The following is a 24,636-nucleotide window of genomic DNA, read 5'->3' as shown; positions in this document are numbered from 1 at the left end:
CCGACCCCTTCTTTCTGTAGAACATCAGAAGCAAATCCATGAGTACCTCTCCTGAGGGTCAATTTCTGCTGACACCCTTCACTGCCTCTTCTGTGTCAGTTGTAGTAAAAAACCAAGCTCCTCCAAAGCCCTCCAACCCTAGGCCCACTCCAGGGTCCTCCCAAGCAGGGGGACCCTCCACCCTGGACCAAACAGTGCACTCTCCCCGAGTCCCCACCCCACAAGCCTCCAGGCCTCTACCCGGGCTGCTCCTGCCACCTGAGTCACCCTCTTGATACCTTCTCCTGGCTGACTCTTACTCTGTCCTCATAAATGAATGTAGAGCCCATTTCTTCAAGAAAGCCCTCTCTGATGATGTTCTTTAGCTCTTGGCTGGGCTCCCTCTACAGCAGGACTGCTTGGCGACAAACTTTTTGTCCACTTGCTCCTCGGAGACCATGAACTCTTGGAGGCCACGTGGGAAAAAGGAGTGAGACGAGAGGTGTGGGAAGAGCAAAAAGCAAAATCACAGCCCAAGTCCCAGATTCAAGGATTCTGTCTCAGAAGAAAATAATAAAATTTTTAATACGTATGTCATTTGGCTATGATTTTTCTGGAACTTCGAAAGCAAGAGGTTGGTGTTCTAGTCTAAAATCCAAGTTACATGCAAAGAAATGTACATATTCATATCCAAAGGAAACCAGAGCTGCTCAACAACAGTTTGCAGTTAAAATCAAAGGGACTTTGATAAAGGCAATCTCTCCCTCTCCCTCTCTCTCTCATTTTTTTTTTTTTTGTATCATATAGTTGTAGAAGTATTTGTATAACTAAGTGATGGCTACAGCCTATGATTCTGCACTGGAGTGTTTGGGGCTGAGGAAGCCCAGATTACATGCACTGTGTAAATACAATCACACCAAAACTCTGACAGGTGCCCTACTGCCTGAGCTGAAGTTCCAAAGCAGACAACCTTACGTTGCAAGACAGCTCTCATTAGAAAGTAAGGAATGCAATGTTCTGTACTCAATTACATACGTTATATGGGCCATTAAGCGATAGTGCATCTTGTCTAATGAAACCCCAAAATAAATTGTTAACGTCGATTTCCTCCATCTGAACCTTCTTTGCTAACTTTGGATATCAAACCCTCACTCCATACGGAAAGCTCAGATCTACGCTGCAGCAGGTTACATCCCGTGGAAGAAAGCCTATCAAGGGAGAACTGGAGAGTTTCCCTTCAGAAGCTGCTAAGTCTGGTTTTGCACCTGTAAGTAATTTGCAACCACGTCAGCGTCAAAGGAGTAAGACCTTACCTCTGTGGGGCGAAAATCACTGCGGTGCTTCTGAACCATTAAAGAACACTGAGCTTTGTGAAACAGTCCTGAGGCACTTAAATCGTACTTTTTGTGAACGGCTCCAAAACTGACCCAATTCACCAATCCAGGTACAACAGGGAGGTACCGGAATTAGTAGATAGAACATGCCCTTGAAGTCTGACAAGGCCCTGCTTGAATCCTGCTACAGCATTGACTAGCAGCTAAACGGACTAATTCCTTAACCCCTCTGAGAAGGCTTCCCAATCTGCAAAAGGGGGCTGCCACCGCCCACCTGGGAGACATGGATGTGAATGTAACACGCAAGTAGTGCGGCCGACTGGTACCTGACACGAGGCCTGGCTAGTTTCCCTCCGCTGACCTTCTTCCCCTTTAAACTTGCATTGTTCCCCCTGGTAAGGGTCAAGCCCCCGGACCAGACTGCCCGATTCTTCTGTGTATTCCTGGATACATGCCTTACCTTTAGGATGCCAGAAAAAGAACTATCTCCTCCAACGTCACTATCAATATTCTTAAGAGTCTGAGTTTATTTAACTCTATTTTGCAGGGAGACTATTCCAGAACTGTCCAACCACCATTCTCCACTTTGGCTCCTCTCCCAGCGCCCGACCCTTCTCACTTCAAATCTTCTGTCTGCTGGCCTTTTGTTGTTGGGAAAGAGAGTCCACTAGGGTGGAGACTCCCTAGGCCTCTGTCCCTCCCTCACAGGTGAGTGTGACTACATTCTCCCCACTCCCCACTCCGACTCCAGCTTCCGAGGAGGTTCCCCTCCAGGACCATGCAGCCCCTGCATCATCCCAAGACGCGCACGTGTGGCCACAACCCTCCCTTCAGATTTCTTCCTGGGTGGCCCTGCCCACCCCCAGGACCCTTAAGGATAAATGCCATTGCTCTGAAAATCCCAAACGCCACTGACTGACACACCAAAGCTGCATGGTCTGGGCTTTCCTCCAACCCAGGCACAGCCCTGCCCCGCCTCAGCCTCAGTCTGCACCTCTCGAGATGAGCTCATCCACCTGCACGGCTGTGAACACCACCTAAGAATGACGACTCCCAACGTGTATCTGTTGTCCGGCTCCTTCACCTGAGCCCCAGGGCCATAGAACCGAGTAGCTCTTTGAGGTCCTAACTTGGATGACAATTGGAATCTTAAAAATGCCTCATGTCCACCATTTACTCTAGAGTTCGATTCCTGGCAGGTACCTCCCAGGCTCCCAATTTTAGTAACAGACCCAGAACCCACCTAGGTGTTTGAGGTCACATTCAATTTCCCCTGTTCCTTCAACCGGCCCTGCCCTGGAATCAGTCCTGTCATTTCTATCGCTAAGCGAGTCTCAAGTCTGGTTCTTCAAGGACCACGGATGGAACCCCACAAGCTGAAAGGAAGGTGCAGTGCGTCACAGTCCTCCGAAGAGAGCTCCCTGGAGGGGGAGGCATCTCCTGCCTCTGGTCACCTCAGAAGGCACTGGATTCTCACAAAGGAGGCCCAGGAGAAGGGACTCAAGGTTCTCCTGTGGTCTGAACTTTGAAGGGCCCGAGGATTTGGGCAGTTCCTTGTTAGCAGACACATCTGCCAGTGAGCAGATGAGGATGGGGGAACCCAGGCTAGGCTGTTCTCACTCCGACCCCTGGGCTATCGGGAGCCAAGGGAAAGGCCTGTGTTCAGGGCACAGCCCAGCCTTCACAGATCCCAGCCTGCATTTGCCAACCCAGATAGCCTAGACTCCTACTTGCGACCCTTACTTCTGTTCTGTTCCCCCACAGAATGTGATGGACTCTTTCAGAAAGTCTGGCCTGTCTCAAGCGAGACCAAGTCAGTGAAGGATGAAGTGTACACAATTGGACCAGGGCATGAAAGGAGAAACAAGGTCTCATGGCCAGCATGACGGTGGTGGCCAAACCCTTTCCCCGGGTGAGATGAACCAGGGTGTGAGTGAGAATGCAAGGTCACTTCACGGCTGACGGTGGTTTTGAAGACTCACTATCGCAAACTAACGACACGTTCGGTGGACGTCAGCTGCAACAGACACGGAGTCAGCTATTTACTGCCAACATGGGTTAATAGTAAAGGCTGGTGCAGGGAGGCCTGCATGGCTGCTGAGGCAAACCACTGACCCGGCTCTGAATGCCCACTGGCTGGAGCAGAGAGGAAACTACGGTCCCCTTTAGCGGTCCCTGTGTCCACCAGATCCAAGTGAGCCAGCTACTTAGGAGAAGGCCATGTTTTTCTGATACTCAGATAAACCAGCCTCGTAAAGGGAAAATAAGAGTGGCATGGAGTTTAGACCCGCTCCTGCCTCTCTATGAAGGCAAAGTAAAGTAAATGGCACGGGGAAGGTGAATGCAAAAACAAAAAACAAAAAACCAAAAACCGGTGACTGCTTCCTCCAACAGCATCCCCTGCAGCTGCTCATCACCGAGACTGCCACTTTCTCACCAGTGACCACCGTCCAGGAAGCTCCGTCACGCACGTCACACAGCGACAGCCCGGAACCGCGTGCCAAGCACGTTTGTGTGAAAGCCAGAATCAAGGAAGATGCTGCAGATTTTGCCTTTCCAAGTTTAATACTCCATGAAAAAAAACCCTCAGCAGCCGCCTAAATCAATTCGCATCTCGCTTCTTCAAAACAATCAAATTTAATAAGGGCGCATTTGTCACCAAACATAAGAAGGACCAAACTGGTTCCTCAAAGCAAGGATTTTAACAGGTATCAAACACCATTGGGTGATATGCTAACAAAGTAAAAATTCCAAAAAAATAGAAAATAAAAAGATGACTAGGATTATATATGGATCAAGGCAACTGTTAAGGTTTTTGCTTTTTAAACGATGGGGACAGCACGGAGGACAATCTGGCTATTTCCAATGCAGGGTGTGCACAGTCCACTTTTCTGACGCAACAACATGCTCACAGGGCGGTACAAGATAGAAAGGGAAATAGAAAAATGAAAAGAGGAACAGCGAAAATTAGAAAAACATGAGAACAAAAATAACTGAGAGCAATTACAAGAATTTACGTGAGTTTGGTGAGGACAGGGATGAGGGGACGGTGAGACCCACCCTCACCTATTGTTCCAGGGAAGGCAGGGGCCTGAGGCGAGCGGCGCTGCCGGGGGAACCCAACGTGGTCAGCGCCCCAAACCTAAACTTCACCTAGATGCGTGTAAACAGCTTTTGAGCTACAAAATGTGGTCGCATTTCAAGCTGGACAATTTTACTCACTCCCACCAAGAGTAACAGGAGAGAATTAGGATCTGTTCCTGCACCAAAGCATTGTTTAAAAAAGTAATGACTGTGGAATAGTAAAAGCAACAATGGAGTAAAAGTGACTGGAGGAGAACTTACTTGACCCGAGCTCACAGACCGCGTTATCTCACTGACGTTCAGATGCTGGCTGAGCCCTTACGGTACCAAAACAGACAGACCCACCAGGAGGGAGGTTTAATGCGCTGCTGTATTTTGATGCCGGGAGCCATGCCTTGTACACAAGGTTCTGGGTAAACAATGGTGACAGTATCAACCACTATGGGCTAAGCACACAACCAGCTACTCCGCCAAATCCCAAGGACAGACTTCAAAAGGCAAAAACAAGCTGGCATTCTATGGTGGGTCTGCAGACTCAGAGCCAAGCAGTTGCTGAGCAAACATGTCACCAGTGCCTCCTGTGACAAAAGAGGAGGCACTGGTCAGGGGGCTGGGGCAGGGCTCCAGGCTTCCACTGCTCACCCACCATTTTGTCCAGGGGGAGATTTTGGTCCCTGCTTACGTTGCACCGATGTACCGACATTAACTGACGCCTGGGGACTCAGCAGGAGGTGACAGGTGACGGGAATGGAGCCAGCCTGGGAGTGGCACGGTGCTGGCATCTGTGTCCTCAGCTTTGCCCAGGCCACAACATCTGCCAGCTCATCTACAAGAAACAGAAGGGGAGAAAGCCTTGTATATCACGGGGCCCTGTGAGGACAAGTACAGGTCATGGCCACGAAATGCCTCGCCCCTTCCTTAAGATATAGATGTATGTCCGGGGAGGAAGAGAAAATTCATCCAGAGCCCGCCAGGCACCACAAGCAGTTGGGACTCGGGTCCCCTGTGCCTGTCACTCACAGGACTGGTCTGGACTTTCTTTTTATCAATTCTCTGGCATCTTCTCCTCTAACTTACCAACAACCAGAAAGTAGAATCTGATTTTAGACTCACAGAGAATCGCAGAAAACCTCCTCCACATCAGGCCCGGCAGCACGTGCCAGGCCCTCAGACCGTACCTGTGGGACCGCCATGAGCCCTCTCCAGACTCAAGGCCCGAGGCCGTAGGTCGGGGGGGCACAGATTCCCACACTCTCCCCAGCAAAGGGGGACCACCTCTCGGCAAAGGCATCTCACCTTCTTCTGCCCGAGGGACATCTCGATGGATACACAGGGAAACAGAGCAGAATGTGGGGGGTAGGCAGCCCAGAAGAGCTCGTCTGCACTTCCAAGGCAAAGTGGGTTCGTTGACCTAATCACAGGGACAAAGTGAGGACGAATCTTTCCCTGCTGTGTCCCATGCTCCGAGACACGCATTTCCCTGCGTAAGGAGCTCACTTGGAAGCCCCTGGCAGTGTTTCTGTTGTCCTAAATTGGCATGGTGGTTGTCAGGCAGGGAGAGAGGGCCTCAGCCGTGCAGGTGCTGGACCTGAGAGGCAGGAGACACTGGCTCCACCCCCAGCTCAACCAGCACCTCATTCTGCGTCTCAGGATTCAGCATGACATCTATAAGCAAAGGAATGAGACTGTCCCAGGACATGCTGTCCAACAGGAATGAAATGACAGCCATGTAAAGAAAGTTTCCCAGTTGCCACATTTAAAAATGTAACCCCCCAAAAAAAAACCCTAGAAACTGATTTTAAGAACATATCTTACTTATTCTACAGTATGTAAAATACTATCATTTTGACATGTAATCAATAAAGAAAGAAACAACATAGTTTACATTCTTTTTACTAGACAAGTCTCAGCGTCTGATGTGCATTTGACCTACAGCACATCTCAGCTCAGAGCAGCCTCCTCCCCAGCTCTCCTAGCATCAGTGAGTTTGGCTACTCTATTGGACAGCAACTCCAGGGGTCACACCAGGGGAATTGGCTGAAAAGCGGGAGTAAGTGTCCATAATAACCCTAAAAGAATCTCTCTGAAACAAAGGCGGATTCACTTTTAAACGTCTGAAAACCGGCGGGTTTCACCTCCCTCACGCCTTGGCTACAAGACAGACCTCCTCCTTGCTGATCCCTTTCTGGATGTAGGGAAGCAACCCTTCACACAGCCAGGGTGTCCGGGCATCCAGGTAGACTTTCCTGCACTCTGTGTCCAATCCCACAAAGTCCTCCTTCTCAAACAGGATGTAGAGCAGGAGGATCTTTTCCCCAGATTGTCGGATGCACAGTCCAGACACTTGGACTTGAGCATGATGAAGAGAGACTCAGTGAAGTCCTCGAACCTCTTCTCCACCTCCCTGCAGTCCTCGTAAATTGAAGGCCACGTCGGTGCACGGCTGCTCGGCCACCTCCCCATGCAGCACAAAGACAAAGAGCCGAGAGTCATAGAGCGTGGTGCCATACAGCTCCTCTGCACGTGGAGCTTCTCGAAGGTCTTGGCCAAGAGGCAGTCGGTAATGGTGACAAGGCCCACGACATTGCGGTGGGTCTCGAAGTCGCTCCACCCATTCTCGGGCGCATAGTGGTGACTGTAGTGGATACAGAGTGCCCACTGCGAGCCGCAAGGGATGATCTGCCTCACCAAGGAGATTCGCTTATAGATGCAAAAGAAATTCTACTCTGAGATGATCCCCACGGGTTGGACCACCACGGGGAGAGTCTGGTGGTCCTCAGCACACTGCACGTAGTCAGGGATGTTCAGGTTGCAGGCCCTGATGAGACGGAAGAGGAGACCGAGGTACATACTGTGCTGCGGGCTGCGGGCCTCAATGGGTTGCGGTGACCTGGTGTGTACCAGTCAGATGGCAGGGGAAGCCCAAGCAAAGCCGTGGGTTCAGTTTGTCCTCATCGTCTGCACATGGCTACCGCAGCTCGGATCACATTACGCAGTTTTGGTCTAGGCTTCCTCCCTCTGCAGAAAAGGGTCATTTCTTGTTTTCTGTTTCCAAGCACCTAGCCAGGCCCTGATGCAAAGTCAATGCTCAAAACTGCTGAATAAAGTAATGAATAAAGGAACTGCTTCCACACCCCTCAGCAGGATATAATGCAAAGAAACACAGTAGGATCAAAAGACCTGGATTTCAACTCCAATTTATTTGAACTCCTAAGCTGCAGAATACCTGATAAGAAAACTTGCTTTGGGGAGGAGTGTACAGTTCAGTGGTAGAGCACATGCTTAGCATGTATGAGGTCCTGGGTTGAATCCTCAGTACCTCATTTAAAAAAAAAAATGAAACAAATAAATTAACCTATTTACCCCCCTCAAAAAATATATTTTGAATTCCAAATTCAAGAAAAAATAAACACCTTGCAATTGACACAACTTTGTAAACATGAGTATACTTCAATTAAAAAAAAATCCTTGCCTTACAAGAATATATCTGGATTATGGAACTTTACAAATGTAAAATGCCTAGGGTACCACCTGCATAAAAAGAAGGAAATGTACAAATTTACTATCCCTCATTTATGAGCTATAGTTCCTTTGGGGGTTTTATAACCTCTCAGAGTTAATTTTCTCAGATTAAAAAAGAAGGAAAAATTACCTGATTCTCCATACTGCTGAAGAATCAGATAAACCTATGATAGCATCTGACCCACAGAGTTTTCTCAATAAATGCTTGTTGAATGAATGAATAAACAAGCAAAATTAATGCTGCTCCCTGCCACAGAGCATCATGTTGGTACTGCCTGGAAATTCCAAGCCCACGTTTCACCCGACTCTACACTAACCATGGGTGACCTGGGCAGGCCTGTGTGCTCCTCTTAACCCCAGTTTAATCATGAATAGAAATGAGGGCAATAACACAAACCTCATAGGGTTAGTGAGTCATTACTGAATTGTATCCCAACTTTGCAAGATGGAACATTTAAAGAAACTTGGGCAAAAAGTCCGTACGCCCTCTCCATATTATCTCTTACAACTACATGGGAATCTACATTATATCTCAAAATAAAAAGTCTAATTTATTAAAGAGGCTATTGAGGTTAAACGAACTCACTGTCTCAAATAAGGAACACACAGTACAAATAGGTCAATGCCCAGCCCATGTGATACACTCAGTAAACATTCCCACTGAGCCCACTGGTCCCTCCAACTTCAGAGCACGATGATGTGTCCTCAGGGCCAGAGGCCCCTGCACCTGAAACTAACAAAGCTAATGGTCCCCACTTTCAAGGTCCCCTGCCACCACCATAGGACTAAATTTGTACTTGTAATTTTTTTCTTTATATTAAATAGAAAAACGTAATTGCATAGCCTTCAGGCCACCAAAACCTGACTACAGAGATCATGATGGCAGCCCTTCTTCGTGAAACAATAAAATGAAAAGCCATTTCCACAAGATTTCTGTGTAAATCTACTAGGGAACTTCATCCTGGACTGAGAGGAAGAGGACTGGGGAGGAGGGGGCAATCTGCGGCACACATATCCATGGGCCACCTGACCCACGATGGACTTTAGACCCAACACTCTCCCTCAAGGAACTTCAAAATACACACAGAGTGCTGTGGACAAGATTATTTTTTTTTTTTAATGAAATCCCAGATTCTCTCGCAGGTTTTGTTTCTACCGAGAAACAAATTTCTTATGTGTATAATGTTTCACAAAAGACTTAAATTATTATCACCCCAACTTGACGCATTAAGAAACTGAGGGAGAGAGGTTTATCACATTGTGCAAGATTAGAGAGAGGCAAAAAAAAAAAAAAAATTAGAGAGAGGCCACGTCGGGCACTGTATTTAAACCCAAGCCCCTGTTCCAGTGCTCACAATAGAAAGTGGGATATACTGCCCCTTTCCTGCCCTCTCCCTGCAAGAAATGTCTGAAGAGTCTTTTGTGTGCCACCTGGAATCACAATCACTTCAATTGTCCACAAAGAGCTATGTCACTCCTTGGAGGATATGTCAAAATCTGTATGTTGAATGGGAGGAGAGATTTGTATATTCGGTTTCTCAAAGGAAACTTGGCTTAAAAGAAACTGTAAAGCACTTTTCTAGTCTATGTTTTCATTGTGCAGAGAAGGAAACGGAGGCTCAGAAGAGATGAGGAAAGGGTCTTATTAACAAATATTGCCTCAGCGCAGCACCAAGTCAGCCTTTGGCACTTCTGGGGGAGGATCTGGAAGGCCAAGGAGAATGAGTCTTAGAAAACGGAAAGAGAAGAAGCATACAAGGCCCCGTCTCTACACCACCATACCATGAAGTTCCACCAAATTACCCAGTATGGGTGCAGCCAACATTAAGGTGGGATAAACAGGTTATAGAAACCTGGAAGTCTCAACCATAGTGGAAATTCCAACATTTACTTTGTTTTTTTTCCCAGTTCAAGCATCAGCTCAGTGGGCACTCTGTACCAGTCACTACACGAGGCCTGGAGTTCTCCCAAATACACAACTCTTATATCACGTGAGCAAACCACACACAGGCCCACCAGAAGGAAAATGCCCACAGATAAGGTGGAATTAATGAAACTGAAAGCAGCCAACCTGCGTATATTACTAGCAAAAACGGTGCTGCTAGAAATAGACTCATGGACATAGAAAGCAAACTGTGGTTAGCAGGCAGGAAAAGGGGGATTAACAGATACACGTTAATAAAAATAAAATAAATGACAAGGACCTACTATATAGCACAGGGAACTATATTCAATTTCTTGTAATGAGTTGTACTAAAAACAATCTAAAAGATATATAGATACATATGCATATGTTTATAAGTGAATCTCTGCTGTACATCTGAAATTAACATTCTAAATTGGCTACACTTCAATAAAAAATAATTTTAAAAAATAAGTAAAAATAAAAGCAACGCCATTTAGAAAAAATAAAAGAATACTCTGATCCCCTTAGCTGTAGGTGCTGGAGAATTCTGGTTACAAACACCAAGTCCACTGGATCACTCCAGCACTGGCTGTCACTCTTTCTGACCATCAGAGAGTCACTTGGCTTCATTGAGTTTCTTTTCTCTTCTGTGAAAGGCTTCAGTTTGCAACTAACGTTGTATCGAATCTCATCATTCACAAACCCAACAATTAATGAGGACTTCCCATGGGCCAGGCTCTGGAAATATGAAAATATAGGGTCATAGATATTTTCATGGGTAGAAGTAATTTATGCCATAAAGACATTAATTCTTCTTGCTTTGATAGACTGATTCAATACAATTCTGTTTAGATTTCCTACCAGATTTTTTATGGGTAACAAGATAATTTATGGTCAGGAACAACCAAGAATCTTCTTTAGAACCAGCACTGGGAAGGTGTGTATAGGTCAATCATTTCCACTGGTTTTTCTGAAGTGATGAAAACGTTCTGGAATATTAATGGTTGCACCACTGTGAATATGCTAAAGCTGCTGAATTGTAGCATTTAAGTGGGTGGACTTCATGGTGTGTGAACAATATCACAATAAAGACGTTAAATGAAAAAATATTTCTTGACAATTATTTTTCCCTCTATACAACTAGTCTGCCCCACAATTTAAGAAGAAGCAAAAAACCAAAACTAACCAAATTTTGCCAGGAGCTCTTTAGGACTGCAAAGTCCCTGAGTCTCCAACGCCTCTGGTGGTGCTGTTCCTGTTAACAGACCCTAGCTGGGCTGGGCTAGTTAGGGACTGTAACTATCTTTTTAAGATCGAGGTTCACACGTTTCACCCTGGGAGAGGGAAAGATGGAGGATGTCACAGCCTCATGCCTTCAGCTCATTTTTAACTGAATCAAGCCTTGCTTTCAACACTGTAATCCCTTTCACTATAAAAACAGTGACATCATCAAGCACCGCCATCATAACACGTGAAAGTGTTCAAGGTACTTACCTGGGGCAGAAACACTGAGGGAGGAGACGGAAGCTCGCTCAGCACTGACGCTCCCTTTTCCCGACTCCACCAGGAGAAGCTGGGGTTCACAGCCGGAGGCTCTCAGCCCGGGGAGCAGCGCCCACACCACTGAGCTGGTCCCCAGGGAGAGGGGAAGGGAGACGAGGGCAGCCCATGGGTCGCGGGGCAGGGAAAGCCGGTGGGGGACGCGGGCTGTAGCCCCGCTCGGAGGCCAGCCCCAGCCCCAGCCGCCCGCCCCCATCCGGGTCCGCAGAATCCGCCCGCCCGGGACACAGCCCGCCCAGGGGCGGGGACGGGCCGGCGGCCGAGGAGAGGCAGCCCGGGAGGAGAGGACTCGCGGGTGGGAGAGGGGAAAGGGACGCCAGCCACGGACAGAGGGGAGCCCGGCTGGGGCGAGAGGCGGCAGGTGCACACCTGGCCCTGGACAGCTGTGGCCGGGGCGCCGGTGCAGGAACAAAAGTCCTACCAGGCGAAAGAGCTGAGCAGAATTTGGGGCCGATCCCCTGCTCGGAGCTGGAGCTTCCAACCCTCGTTCCAGCTGGCACCGACTGCGCATGCGCAGGAGGGACAGCGATCCTCTCTGGGTTCTGTGAGAGAAGGTGGGGAAGCAAGGGACGGAGAAGATGGGAGGAGGAGGGGAGAAGGGGAAAAGTGGAGGGAGAGAAATGGACAGGAGGAGCAGAGAGAAGGCAAGGATCTGGAGGGTTGAGGAGAGTAGCAGTGATGGAGAGAAATAGTTTTAACTCTGGGGCATCCTGAAGGAGGCAGCAGTCCTGCCTCTGCACACTTCTCTAACCCTTCAAGGCCCGCAGCTCATATTTTACCTCCCTGGTCCAGCCCTCCACACAAGGCCTCTGCAGGACACCTACGGGCATCACACCCGTTGCCGCAAAGTGGAGCTGGGTTTCCTTTTGCTCTGGGAACCAAGCACCCGCAGGTGTTGTCGCTCAGAACTACCTTGGAAAGAGTACATATTCCCCTTTTACACGCTGGGACACAGGCAGGCAAGATCTCTGCCTTACCACCACTCTCCCAGTTTTTGTGCTGGCGGGGAGCGGGTGGTACGAGGTCAGATACCAGAAGGATCATACTGCCTGAGTGTTGATGCATAGTCCCCATCCTTCCTGGGTAAACCACACCCCACCTTCGGGGAACCATCAAGGGCTCACAGTATGTCCCTGGGTGTGGGATAGCTGCCCTCAATTCCAGTGCCCAGCTTGCTAGGAAGATAGGAGTGTTACTGAGTCCAAATTCATTCTCGTTAGTGCAGGACAGGCCAGTAAGTTGGGAGACCAGGTGTTCGGGCATGGAATAGCAACTTTCTGTAGGCCTAGATGGCAAACTAATGTCCTGGAAAACCATCTCCCCAAGTCAGAATTCAGGCTTCTTTCTACGAGCTTGGTTTTTGCAATCTTCTTGATGTAGGGATTCTTTGTTGTTAGAATCCTTTGTTCTTGCAGCTATCTGCCTGGGTCAGATCCCTGTAAACCTCCAACAAAACAAACGTTATTTTCTATTATGTAACTTGTTATCTTTATATGAATGGAAAAGTGTTAAAAATCCTTACAGGACAGAGCATTCAAAATAGGCTCTCCTGTATATTTTAGGCTCTAGGCAACATTGTTTTACAAGCAAGATGAAGCCTAGGAGACAGAGCACAGGGTTAAGTCAAAGGAACAGATCTAATATGGAGTCAGATTTGCTCTTTTCTATTACCAGGGCAGAAGACACTTGAGGATTTAAATCCCTTTAAGTTAAAAATAAGTAATACTTTAAAGGAATTTACATACATAGGTCGGAATGTGCATAGCATATCTGGAAAACACACAAAGGATTGTAAACAGTGGCATCTCCAGGGAGGGCTGAAAGAAGAGAGGATGAGGGAAAACTTCTTTCACTTGTGTATTTTTGTGCTCTGTTTGAAATTTTTTAACCACATGCATGTATTTCTTTTTCAGTTAAAAAAATGTGTAATGGAGCAAAGGAGTAGCAAGCTCAGCAAATACAGCAGCCATGGAATCACTGAGCCATCACTTTTGATTTCAGCCAGGAAGCATTCATTGACTCTCTCCTATGTGCCCAGTGCTGTTTTAAGACTTCTTTTATTATTTTTCATAAAATAATTTAGTGCTATTCCTCACCCCTGCCCATGGCTGGTGGAAAACCAACTGAGTTTTTTTTGAGTTGTTTTCCAAGAAGTCGAGATCAGTTATAAACAGAACACATCTTCAGGGCAAAACAGGCGGAGTGGTTTTCCAGCAGGCCAGATAGCTATGAAGGGTTTTCAACAGAGGCACACAGAGCCTGAGAGAGAAAGCCTCCAGGACCCTAAAAAAGCTGCCCAAACTGCCTTCTCCATGGCACTACTGAAATAGGAAAGAAAAAATCTGACTCCATATTAGATCTGTTCCTATGACTTTAACCCTGTGCCCTGTTTCCTAGGCTTAGTCTTGTTGGTTCTGCACCTTTTGTAAAACAATGTTGCCTAGAGCCTGAAATATACAGGAGACCCTATTCTCAAGGCTCTGACTTTGAAGGATATTAACACTTTTCTATTCACATAAAGATAACAAGTTACAGAATAAAAAACAACATTTGTTTGTTGGAGGTTTACACGGATGTGACCCAGGTGAAGAGCTGCAAGAACAAAGGATTCTAACAACAAAGAATTCATACACCAAGTTTACAACAACCAAGCATTCCCACTTCCCATTTTTAATATAAGAAGAGCCTGAAATCTGACTTGGGGTGATGGTTCCCCAGGACATTATTCTACCATTTCTCAGCTGGCTTTCCAAATTAAAGTCGCTATTTCTTGCCCCCAAAACCTGGTCTCCTGATTTATTGGCCTGTAATGCACGAGCAGAACAAGCCTGGACTCGGAAACACAGACATTGAAAGTACCCATTTGGTATATTAAATGACCTGCTTCTACTCATCTTCCTGACGTTTTATTCTCTTGACCACTCCTGCTATGTTTATGAAAAACCTGTCATGTGGACACATTTCCACCTCTAGCCACTACCCTTCCAGGTAAGAACTGATGCCAAGAAGGCAATGGAAGTTGCTAGAAGGTATTACCTGGACAAAATAGAGCAGAAGTGGGTTCTGGCTGATGTTCAGGAGCAGGCTGGAACACCTGACAAGATGTTATAAGTACGGATAGACAGCTGGGCACCAAAGGAGAAGCTTCTAAACTTCCATGAGGGACTTATTGGGTAGGAAGGAAAAGTCCCAGACTATAGCTCGGATCCCACCACGAGCTTCCTGGGCGAGTCTGGGCAAGTAATTTAAAATTTCTAGGCCCGTGCTGTCCAACATGGAGCCACCAGCAACATGCAGGATTATGAAGTTATTATGTAGCCAGACAGAATTATAAAAAGACATTTTATTGCAAAGGCCCAGCAGGTATAATATTTAAAAACGTTATTGGTTATCTTGATCTAAAGAGTTATTTTTGTATGTGTAGGTTTCTGTGGTTTGTAAGGCCTGTGACTAATGATTCCGTTACAGTGAAGTATTTTGAAATTATAAGTTACTGGACACAGTACCCTCATATCACAGTTGAAAAAAACTGATCCACATAAGCAAGGTGATCTGACTTATTAGTTATGAGCAGGGGCTCTGGGGCCAGCCTGCCTGAGTATAAATTCTCACTCTGCCTCCAGGGGGTTCTGTGTGAATCTTGGACAAATTATTGTTGTTTTTGTTGTCGTTGTTATTATTTGTGCCTCTTTTTCCTTACCTTTTAAGTAGCGAGGAATATGTAGACTCTATCTCCTACTGTGTTGGCAGGATTAAATGAGTAAACGTCTGTGCTGCCCACTTCCCTGGGTTTCAGCATTCTCCAGGCAATCAGTGCCAAACTCAGAGGCATTCTCCACTGTCTTCGTCAGTCTGGGATGCTGTAACAAATTACCGTGGGTCGGGTGGCTTAAACAACCAGCATATTCCTTATGGTTTGGAGGCTGAGACTTTCAAGGTCAATGTATCCTTGAGAGGATTGCCAGCTCGAAGATGGCTGTCTTCCCAATATCTTCATATCCCAGAGAGCAGAGAGAAGCAAGCACTCTGGGGGCGTGTATAAGAACACTAATCCCATTCATGAGGGCTCTACTCTCATGACCTCATTTTATCCTACTAATCACCTCCCAAAGGCCCCACCTCCCAATACCATCACCCTGGTAGATGGGGTTTCGACATATGGATTTTGAGGGGATGCAAACATTCAGTCCACACAACGGCTAAGTCTCCCCAACATGCAGTCATCAAACCTGTAGCTAATTTCAAAGTAATATTTATGTCTCTCTGCCCATTTCCATTCCTACATCCACTATCACTGAAGCCCTGTTACATTTTATTCCTTATTTTTCTGGTAGAGATTTAATTGATTCATCTAACTCCAATGCTCCCCTCGCTCCAGTCTGCTTAACAGCCCTGCCAGGTAGGTCTTCCTTAAAACACCTTCCCACTTCACCTGGTTGTTTTTTAGTTGTAAATGTCAGAATCCTCTCCACACCCCATCCTATACCTTTAATCCGTTACACTACGGCTCACTATGTTATTTTCCTCTTACCAATGTAAGAAATTTCCATAAGCTTAAGAGCTTAAACCAGCACAGATTTATCAGCTTATGGCTGTGGAGGTCAGAGATCCAACACAGTTCTCATTGGGCTAAATTCAAGGTAGCAGCAGGGTTCCTTCCTTCTAGAGGGTCTAGAGGAGAATGTTTCCTTGTTGTTGCTGTTTTTTTCCAGTTTCCAGAGGTCACCCACCTTCCTTAGCTTGTGCCCCACGACTTCCTCCATTTTCATGGTCAGCAGCCTTTCTGAACATTGCTCTATGGCTACACCTCCCTCTGATTTTAAACTCAGCTGGGAAATGTCCTCCATTTCAAGGACCCCTGTGATTACATTCGGCCCACCTGGACAATCCAGGCTACTCACCCTATTGTCTCATCTCAGGATCCCCTTGTCCCATCCCATTCAGGCATTATGAATGTGGCTGTGACACTCACCTTTTGTAACATTTCCTCTCATGAGCATTTTATGGTTCAAGGCACATATGGATGACTTTTTGTTTTTCTTCCTTAGCCTTTCTACATTCAGTATGTCTGGTGAGATTATATGAATCCTTTTTATTTGTCCCCCTGCACTAATCTTTAATAATGTATCATGGGTTTAAAATGCTAACTGATAGACAATTTAGAAGACAGAAATCCTCTAAGATTTTTGTCCTAAAATATCTGTCATGCATTTTGCCATTTACAGTAAAATGTCACAGGTGGCTACCCTGTGGCCGGGGAGGGACATGATTCTGCCATCACACTCCCCTCATTCTCACCAATGTGCTGATCACCTAACCAAGGACCTATGCTCCCCGCTTCGCTCACTTCCTCCTCCTTTCCATTGACTACCCTGTTCCCATCGCTTCCTTCATTCAGCACATCAGGATTTCATGACCACATTCTTCTCTAAATGGAATGGGTATCTTGAATCTAATGTCTGACAACTGTTCTTACTGTATATGCACACACTGACCTGCACATAACCCCGTCCAACTCTTTATTTTCCTAGAATCTCCCAGAGGAATCAGTTCCATGATGGTGGTGATGATGATGATGATACTGACAATGATGACAGGGACCTCTCAAGGATTCTGATAAAGAGGGAATCAATAAAGGGAGGGAATCATTGCAAAATTGCCCCAGAGACAGGCTTAAAAGTAAATAACTGCTATAGTGTTTAATGAAATTGACTAATATTTAACTATTTTTAAAACTTTATATCACTGAATTTAAAATTTTAACGGGAATTCTCATTCACCAGTAACCAAGATTCAACTCTAGGACCAAAGTCTAAGGATTTCAATCTTCTAACAAATTGTCCACTAGCCTTTTAAACACGTGATCCTTTTAAAAAGCTTAGTGCTGGGCTGAAAATAAGCAGGATTCATATAATCTCACCAGACACAGTGAATGTGGAAAGACTAAGGAAGAAAAACAAAAAGCCATTCATAACGTCTTGAACTTCACGTTGCTCACAGGAGAAAATGTTAGCCAAGGTGAGCGTCACATCAACATGACACCTGAGTGGGATGGGGAAGCTGATCTTCCTCATCAGACATTTATCCTGATTTGTTAGATGCCAACACAGTTTCCTCATTGGATTTGCTTCTAACAAGTATGGAAGAATTTACGTTCTACCAAAAGCAGTCTAAACATTTTCCCCTGCTGTCAGGTCTCTGGACTGAATGTCCCCACAAGAAGGACATGAATATGTTTCATAGGGAATTCTTCCTGAGAAGCAACAGGATTTTCGAGGGAAGAACTGCAGGCCCCCCATGGAGGGCTGGAGGAGGGCTAGAGGGGGCACTGGAAAAACAGCAGGAGTGAGTTCAGATACTACCGCTCAGGTTGCCAAAGACAGCATTGCTATCTCTGAGGATATGACATTCTCCCAAAAGTTCCATGAGTGAAGGTACCTGTGAACACTAAGCAGGTTGTTAAGAAAGAGCAGCACATAATTTGCGTCACAGCTCAATTACAGTATGTTTTGTTATTTGGAAAATAATTAGCCCATTTTCCTTTGAAACTGCAGCAGTAGCAATAGAAATAAAAAAGGCTGAGCCATCTTGGAGAAAACAATAAACAATTCTAAATCTGCAGGATTCCTTGACGATATGCAAGCAGTGAGCTAGATGTGTGCTGCAGATACCTCTTACTGCAGGTCTCACTCCTGCAAAGCTTAGAACTAGTTTTCTCAACAGACAGATGGAACCAAGTCAAGATTCCAAATCTTGAGAGATTTACTATATGGCAGGAAAGATCACAAAGTACATCCAGCCAAATATGAATAAATGTAATCAAATATTATCAAATGTGATTGGAGCACAGATGAAACAGAAATTCCTTTCACCTGGGATCTAGAGAGACTTCTTCAGAAAATGTGGCTTTGGAGATGGCCAAAGACATGGGTGGAAATTTGGCAGAACAGGATGTAAGGAATTTTAAAACTGATTCTAAAATTCATATAAAAATTCAAAGGATCCCAAATATCCAAAACAATTTTGAACAAGAAAAACAAAGTTGGAAGACTTGCACTATCTGATTTTCAGCCTTTTTTTTTTTTTTTAACTACAGTAATCAGAAAGTATGGTGTTGGTGTAAAACAGGAAAATAGAATAATGGAGCAGAATAGAATGTTCAGAACTAAACCAACACTTATATAGACAATTGATTCTCAAAAAGGATGCAGTGGAGGAAGGATCTTTTCAACAAGTAGTGCTGGAAGAATTAGATAGTGAAATGCAAAAAAAAAAAAATGAACTTTGATCCACACCTCACAAAATATACAAAAATTAAGTCACAATGGATCATAGATCTTAATAGGAAATCTAAAACTATAAAACAGCTAGGAGAAAAAGCATAGGCTAAACTTTATGACCTTGGGTTTGGCAAAAATTTCTTTGCTATGACACCAAAAGTATAATGTATTTTAAAAGGAAACTGATAGAGTGAACTTTATCAAAATGAAGACTCTTCAAAGCTGTTCTAAACACTGCTAAGCAAATGAAAAGACAAGCCATAGACAGAAGCTATTTGCAGATCATATATCTGATAAAGGTCTCTCTTTGTATCTGATCCAGAATAAAGAGGTCTCAAAACTCAATAATAATGCAAACACCTGAATGAATGAATGAGGCCAGAAAACACACTTCAGTAAAGATATCCAGATGGATAATAAGCATATGAAAAGATGCTGATTAAAGATGCCATTAGTCATCAGAGAAATGCTTTTAAAAACCAAAGTGAGATACTAGTACACATACATACAAGAATGAATACGATTAGAAAGACCGACCTTACAAAGTGCTGGTAAGGAAGTAGAGCAACCAGAGCTGATACACACCACAAGGAATTTACAATAGTACAATCATTTTGGAAAAGTCTTTAACAGTTTCTTTAAAATAGGTAAATACCTATCTACCATATAACCCAGATATTCCTCATCTGGTGCTTTAGAAAAGAAAAGCATATGTCCATATAAAGACTTGTAACCAAATATTCACTGCAATTTTATTTATAATAGCTCAAGTTGTAAATAACCCATGCATCCATCAAAAAGTAAATGGAGAAACAAATGATGGTCTATCCAAACACTGCTCACAACAAACTCTTCAGTAAAAACTCAGCACTAAACAATACTCTGCTATAAGAAAAATAAGCTATTAATACAGCAACACAGATGACTCTCAAAATAATTACACTGAATGAAAGAAGTCAGACAACATAGAGTAGATACTGCATTAATCCATTCATACAAGGATCTTGAAAATGCAGACCAATATGTTGTGATGGAAAGCAGATCAATGGTTTCCAGGGGAAGAGATGGGGAGGGAGGGAGGGACAACAAATGGCAGGAGAGAAGCTTTGTGGGTGATGGGTATGTTCACTCTCTTGAATGTGGTCATGGTTTCTTGGGGATATACTTATGTCAAAACTTATTAGCTGTACACTTTATACGTGTGAAAATTACTTTGCCAAGTATACCTCAAAGCTGTTTTAAGAAAAAAGGCACTTCAGTCCTGATCCACCTCAGCGCCTGATTGGAGCGACATGATCAGTCCCTCACCCTGTTTGCCTAACAGGAAGGTAGAAAACCTCTCACGGAAAATAACATATGGATTTTTCATTTGCAATGTCTGCCATGTAATAAAGAATTTCAAGACATGCAACATGTCAAGACTATATAACGGATAATATGAGAATAAGAAACATTAGACAAAGGATGCAAACCCCCAGGTGATGTAGGCATCAGAGTTACCAATAAAGGCTATAAAATACTTTTAATATATTCAAGAAAATAAGGAAATTATGGGAGAATAGACAACAGGGTAAAGACTTTCACCAGAGAAATATACTGGAATGTATTTTTAAGAGAAATCAAACAGATACTCTAGAACTGAAGCTTTCAGCTCAGGAAACAGGTAAACAGAGCTAATTAGGATCCCTTTTAAGTAAAACTTTCAGTAATGCCGGGTAAAATACAACAACAAATGTAACACAGAGCTAACTATGGAAAGAGAAGTTCCCAGGTGACAATACAAAGAGGACACTTAAAGCCCAGAGTGGTAATCTTGTGAGCTGATGCCACCACACCCTGGAGGGAAGGGGTTTTAATCTGCACATAAATAGAGATACAATGTCCATTTAGGATAAAGGGTCCATACCAGATGTAGAAGACTCTTCCTTTATATCTATATAGTCAGAGACAGAGATGTAAAGTGGCAGCAGAGGTCACAGTGACACAGGGCCCTGGGCCAAGGAGTGTGAACACCTCTGCAAGCTGGGAAAGGTAGGAAGACGAATCCCTCCCTAGAGCCTCGGTGTGGAACGTAGCCTTGGCCACACGTTGGTTTTAGCCCACTGACAATGATTTTGCACTTCTGCACAATAGAACAGTGAGATGATGAATGTGTATTGCTTTAAGCCACTGAGTCTGTGGTCCTTTGTTACAACAGCAAAAGGAAAGAAACTCAGGAACCAACATGAACATGAACCCCAAGCTGCCTGCTGTGCTGGCAAGAAGTTCTTTGTCTCTGAACCTGGGGGAGTCTCCTGTCTTCTGGCAGCATCCACAAACTACCTCATGCTTACTTGACAGCTTGCAGAGGGTTAAATCTTAACCCTGCACAGTTCTTGATATTTAGTTAATAAAAATGATGGTGTCATCATGGGTATTTTTCCATCTTTTTAATACCCTTCAGTCTTCTAATAAAGCTACCTCTAATTGAGAGACAGTGTAAATAGTTTTCAAACTTCATAATAAATAACTGTGGTTTTATTTGGTTACTTAAATTATGAGTAATAATATTCACATTAGTAAAAGTTATTAAAATCAACATTGTTTAATGAAAATATCATTTCTTTTTGCATGAACATGTATTAACTACAATAAATGTTCCTTGCTTTGTTCTACGATTTACTGTTAGAGCCTTAAAGAATAATATTTTCCTCAAAAGATATTATGGCAAAGGGATTTCTTTTGGTGGAACAGTTCCTGCATCAAATCTGGTGCATGGCTCAGGCCACTGGGAGCCTAGAGATGATAGATATTAGGAGGCATTTTAAACACAAAATGATTTTTAAAGGAATTAAACAACTGGATGTGTGAAAACAAAGAATCTGAGAATATTCTAGTGAAATAAATGTATTTTTCAGCTTAAGCAAGACACTGGGTGAATAAATCTAAAATGAAAAAACCACCCAGAGATCAGCAGTGAGTCATGCATGCCGTGTGACTGATCAAAACCAAGTTGTTTCCAAACCAGTGTGCAGGCTTGATGCCTTCATGAATCAAGTCTGTGTGGCACCAGGCCATCTCGAATACATGTTGATGAGGTATTTATAAGCCCTTCACCATCCCAGCACAAAGCCCACACATGAGCCACAAGACCATCACCTACACATCTGCAAAAGACACAGCATGGTGAATAGCACTTTTCTTGTTCAGTAGCCGGTGGCAGGGCACTGTGAGCAGACAGAGATACAGGGACACAGAGACACAGAGGCACTTCCCCTCACTCAGCTGATAACCTTCCGTGCATTCCTGGGGACAGGATTGTCATAAAATGCACCATGGATTGATCCTCCTCCTAGGAAAGGAACGGTAGGTCTGTCCTCAGGTTGGAGCAAGGGTGGCCGGAGGATCTCAGAAGAGCTGTTTCAGCACAACCAATAGAAATGTCTGCCACCGTGACCACGAGAGACAGGTCTCCTGCCATCCCGGTAGGCACCTGGGCTCCTGACAAAAGCTGGGCTCAGTAAAGGCTTGAGTAGAAGGCACAGACCTGAGGGATGCCCCAGCAAGAGACAGGAGGTAGGGCCTGGTTTATACTGCTCTGGGTGTATCCCAGCCTCATCAGAATACGAAATCAGAAATTTGCAAAACAGCAGAGCTGGGATGGATCATCTACTCCAGACTCCTCACCTTACAGTTTAAAGGGTGGCAGCCCTGGGAGGCAAAGCAACGTGCTAAAGGCAGAGCATGGAACTGGCAGCGCCAGATGAAACGCACCATGGCAACCCCGTTCAAGGCCGCTGACACTGAGGACGGGGCCAAGGTTTCCAACGAGGAGAATGAGACAGTGTAAATACTTTGTTCCCCCCAAAACCCCAAATGGCACAAAAACTAAGGCACAAAAACTCACCTTAACTAGCTCTCTTCTGAGGGGGCTCTCTTCTGTCTCCGTCTTTCTGTCTGTCTCCATTTCTCTCTCTCAGACACAAACACATACAATTTTGTGAAAGGGGACTTCCTGCCATACAAAGACAGACTTCACATCTTCAGAGAAACACTTGACAAAGCACATTTCCAATTCAAGTCTTTGTGTGAGGTCTGGGCAACTGGCTTATTTTCTAGAACAATAGGTGGTTCCAAAATCAGGAGATCATCTTCCCCAAAGGAAGAGTTCTGGTCCGTGTTGATGAAGCTGGGGGTGTCACATTTCATGAGCCCGTTCGGCTCCTCCTCTGGCCACCTGCTGCATCTGATGGCTTCCTGGAGCCGAACATCACTGTCAAGGGCTATGGTTGGGATACCAGCTTTGGCCTTGTCCAAGCGGTCCACTTCATTGACGTAGCAGTGAAAGAGGGACCTAGATTCGTCATTGTGCTGCCAGAGAACCCCTTGGGCAACAGCGGTCTTCCAAAGTCCGACACAAAGCTGTTCAGTCTGAATCTCTTCTCGGGAGACTCTGCATTGCAATAAAGAAAACCAAAATAAAAGATCGCTCACACTCTAGCTCGGTGACCTGAAGACTTATAGTTTTTGATACCTGCTGAGAGCAAATCCCTGCACAGAGCATGCTGACAAGCACTGGAAGTGAGAGACATCACTTTCGAACACATACAATTACACCCAAGGCAAAAGTCTCGTGAGGGCCCTTGGACCATCCTGAAAAGACATCGCTCCCTGAGAATCCTCAATACTGGTGCATCGCACACCAGTGTTTCTCAGTGGGACACTCAGATCATCTTCATCAGAATTAGTTGAAGTGCTTCTTAAAGTGCAGAATTCTGGGGTGCACACCCTCAGTGTCTCCAGAAGTAGGGACAGGCAGTCTGTATTTTCATAGCCACCAAGATCACTAAACATGCTCAAGTTTAGCACCGCGGTCTACATCGGGTCACCTGAGCATCGACAATGCTGTCTCATGGGGTGGGGGGGTGCCATGTGTGTCAGTGTGCTGTCCTACCCACGTGTATCCCCTGATTCTCAGAACTGACAGTGCAGTCCCATTGGGCAAGAAATACCACCATTTCACAATGCATACTCAGGGCGCCTGACTGACAGATACAATCAGTGCTAGGAAAGGGGACAAAACTCAGGTTCCTCATCGCTTGTTTCACTTACTGTGGGACAAATGATCAATTCAAGGGTAATAAATCAGTGTATGAGTGAATAACATGACTCTCGTTAGTCCCACGAGTGCCTGGAAGAGCGAGCCTGGGCACACTGAGAATCATAACAGCCCATCTACTTAATTGTCATCCTCCCCAGATTTATGTAAAGGTTACTTCCACCCAGGCAGTGACCCCTGAAGGGCAAGAATCATGTCTGAACACACTCTCAAATCCAGAACAGAACCTGACAACAATTAAGCTCTGGGGTCTGTGTTTAGCGAGTGTGGAATCTCAGTGATGCCAGCTCTTAGACCTTGCCTTCCCATCCCACCCCTCACGATATGGCCCTTATGACCAGCCCTCCCGGGGCTGGGGCCACGGAACCCATTTACAGGACTGGAAGAATCTGATCATGTAAACCATCCCCCAGATTATCACCAAGAGTCACCTGCATTTCAGGGATCAGTAATCCCAGAAGCTTTGCAGTTCAGGCAGCTGAGGGATTTTTATATCAGCTCTGTCTTCTACTGTGACTGCCTGGGTGACATCAGACAAGGAATTCTCAAAAGCCTGAGCTTTTCCTTTCAGGAATAATCTAAATAAAAAATCTCGTTGACCACTCAACAAGTGTGATGTGAAGATCAATGATTTACACAGGAGTACAACATTCACTAGGTCATGGATTTAGAATCAGAGAAAAATCATTTGAGAAAGATTGACAGAATGTAGCTTTAATGCAAATTTAAGTATTCTTACCTTTCAGTAAATCATCTTCTTCCCCAACTTATCACTTCACCCAAGTTTAAAAGATGTTTGAGAACAGGGATGAGTGTGCCAGCAATCTGGGACCCAATAACCTAAAATGTCACCTAGGAAAAAGAGGGGAGTAA

At 45.0% G+C, this 24,636-nt stretch overlaps 1 protein-coding gene across 10 annotated transcripts in view; it reads right to left on the bottom strand.

The window, feature by feature from the left end:
- Nucleotides 1-24,636, bottom strand: part of LOC141573434 (uncharacterized) — a 147,830-nt gene that overhangs the window by 111,148 nt on the left and 12,046 nt on the right. For 2 of the 10 annotated variants that reach the window (XM_074341564.1, XM_074341563.1), the window contains exons 1-3: nt 12,165-12,674; nt 11,755-12,037; nt 11,320-11,453 (exon numbers count right to left, since the gene is read on the bottom strand). In XM_074341564.1, the coding sequence (XP_074197665.1) occupies nt 11,320-11,453; nt 11,755-12,037; nt 12,165-12,648 (901 nt within the window). In that variant the 5' untranslated portion in view covers nt 12,649-12,674. Of the gene's footprint in view, nt 1-4,658; nt 4,976-5,079; nt 5,224-7,577; nt 9,624-10,431; nt 10,564-11,319; nt 11,454-11,754; nt 12,038-12,164; nt 12,675-15,085; nt 15,246-16,891; nt 16,999-18,129; nt 22,448-22,551; nt 23,098-24,502; nt 24,616-24,636 lie in introns of those variants that run through there. The other 8 variants (XM_074341570.1, XR_012499122.1, XR_012499123.1 and 5 more) reach the window with 8 other exon arrangements.

Source organism: Camelus bactrianus, chromosome 15, assembly GCF_048773025.1.
Source record: "Camelus bactrianus isolate YW-2024 breed Bactrian camel chromosome 15, ASM4877302v1, whole genome shotgun sequence".
NCBI classification, from domain to species: Eukaryota; Metazoa; Chordata; class Mammalia; order Artiodactyla; family Camelidae; genus Camelus; species Camelus bactrianus.
Note: the sequence above shows the minus strand (reverse complement) of the source record. Positions and strands in the feature narration are given on the sequence as shown.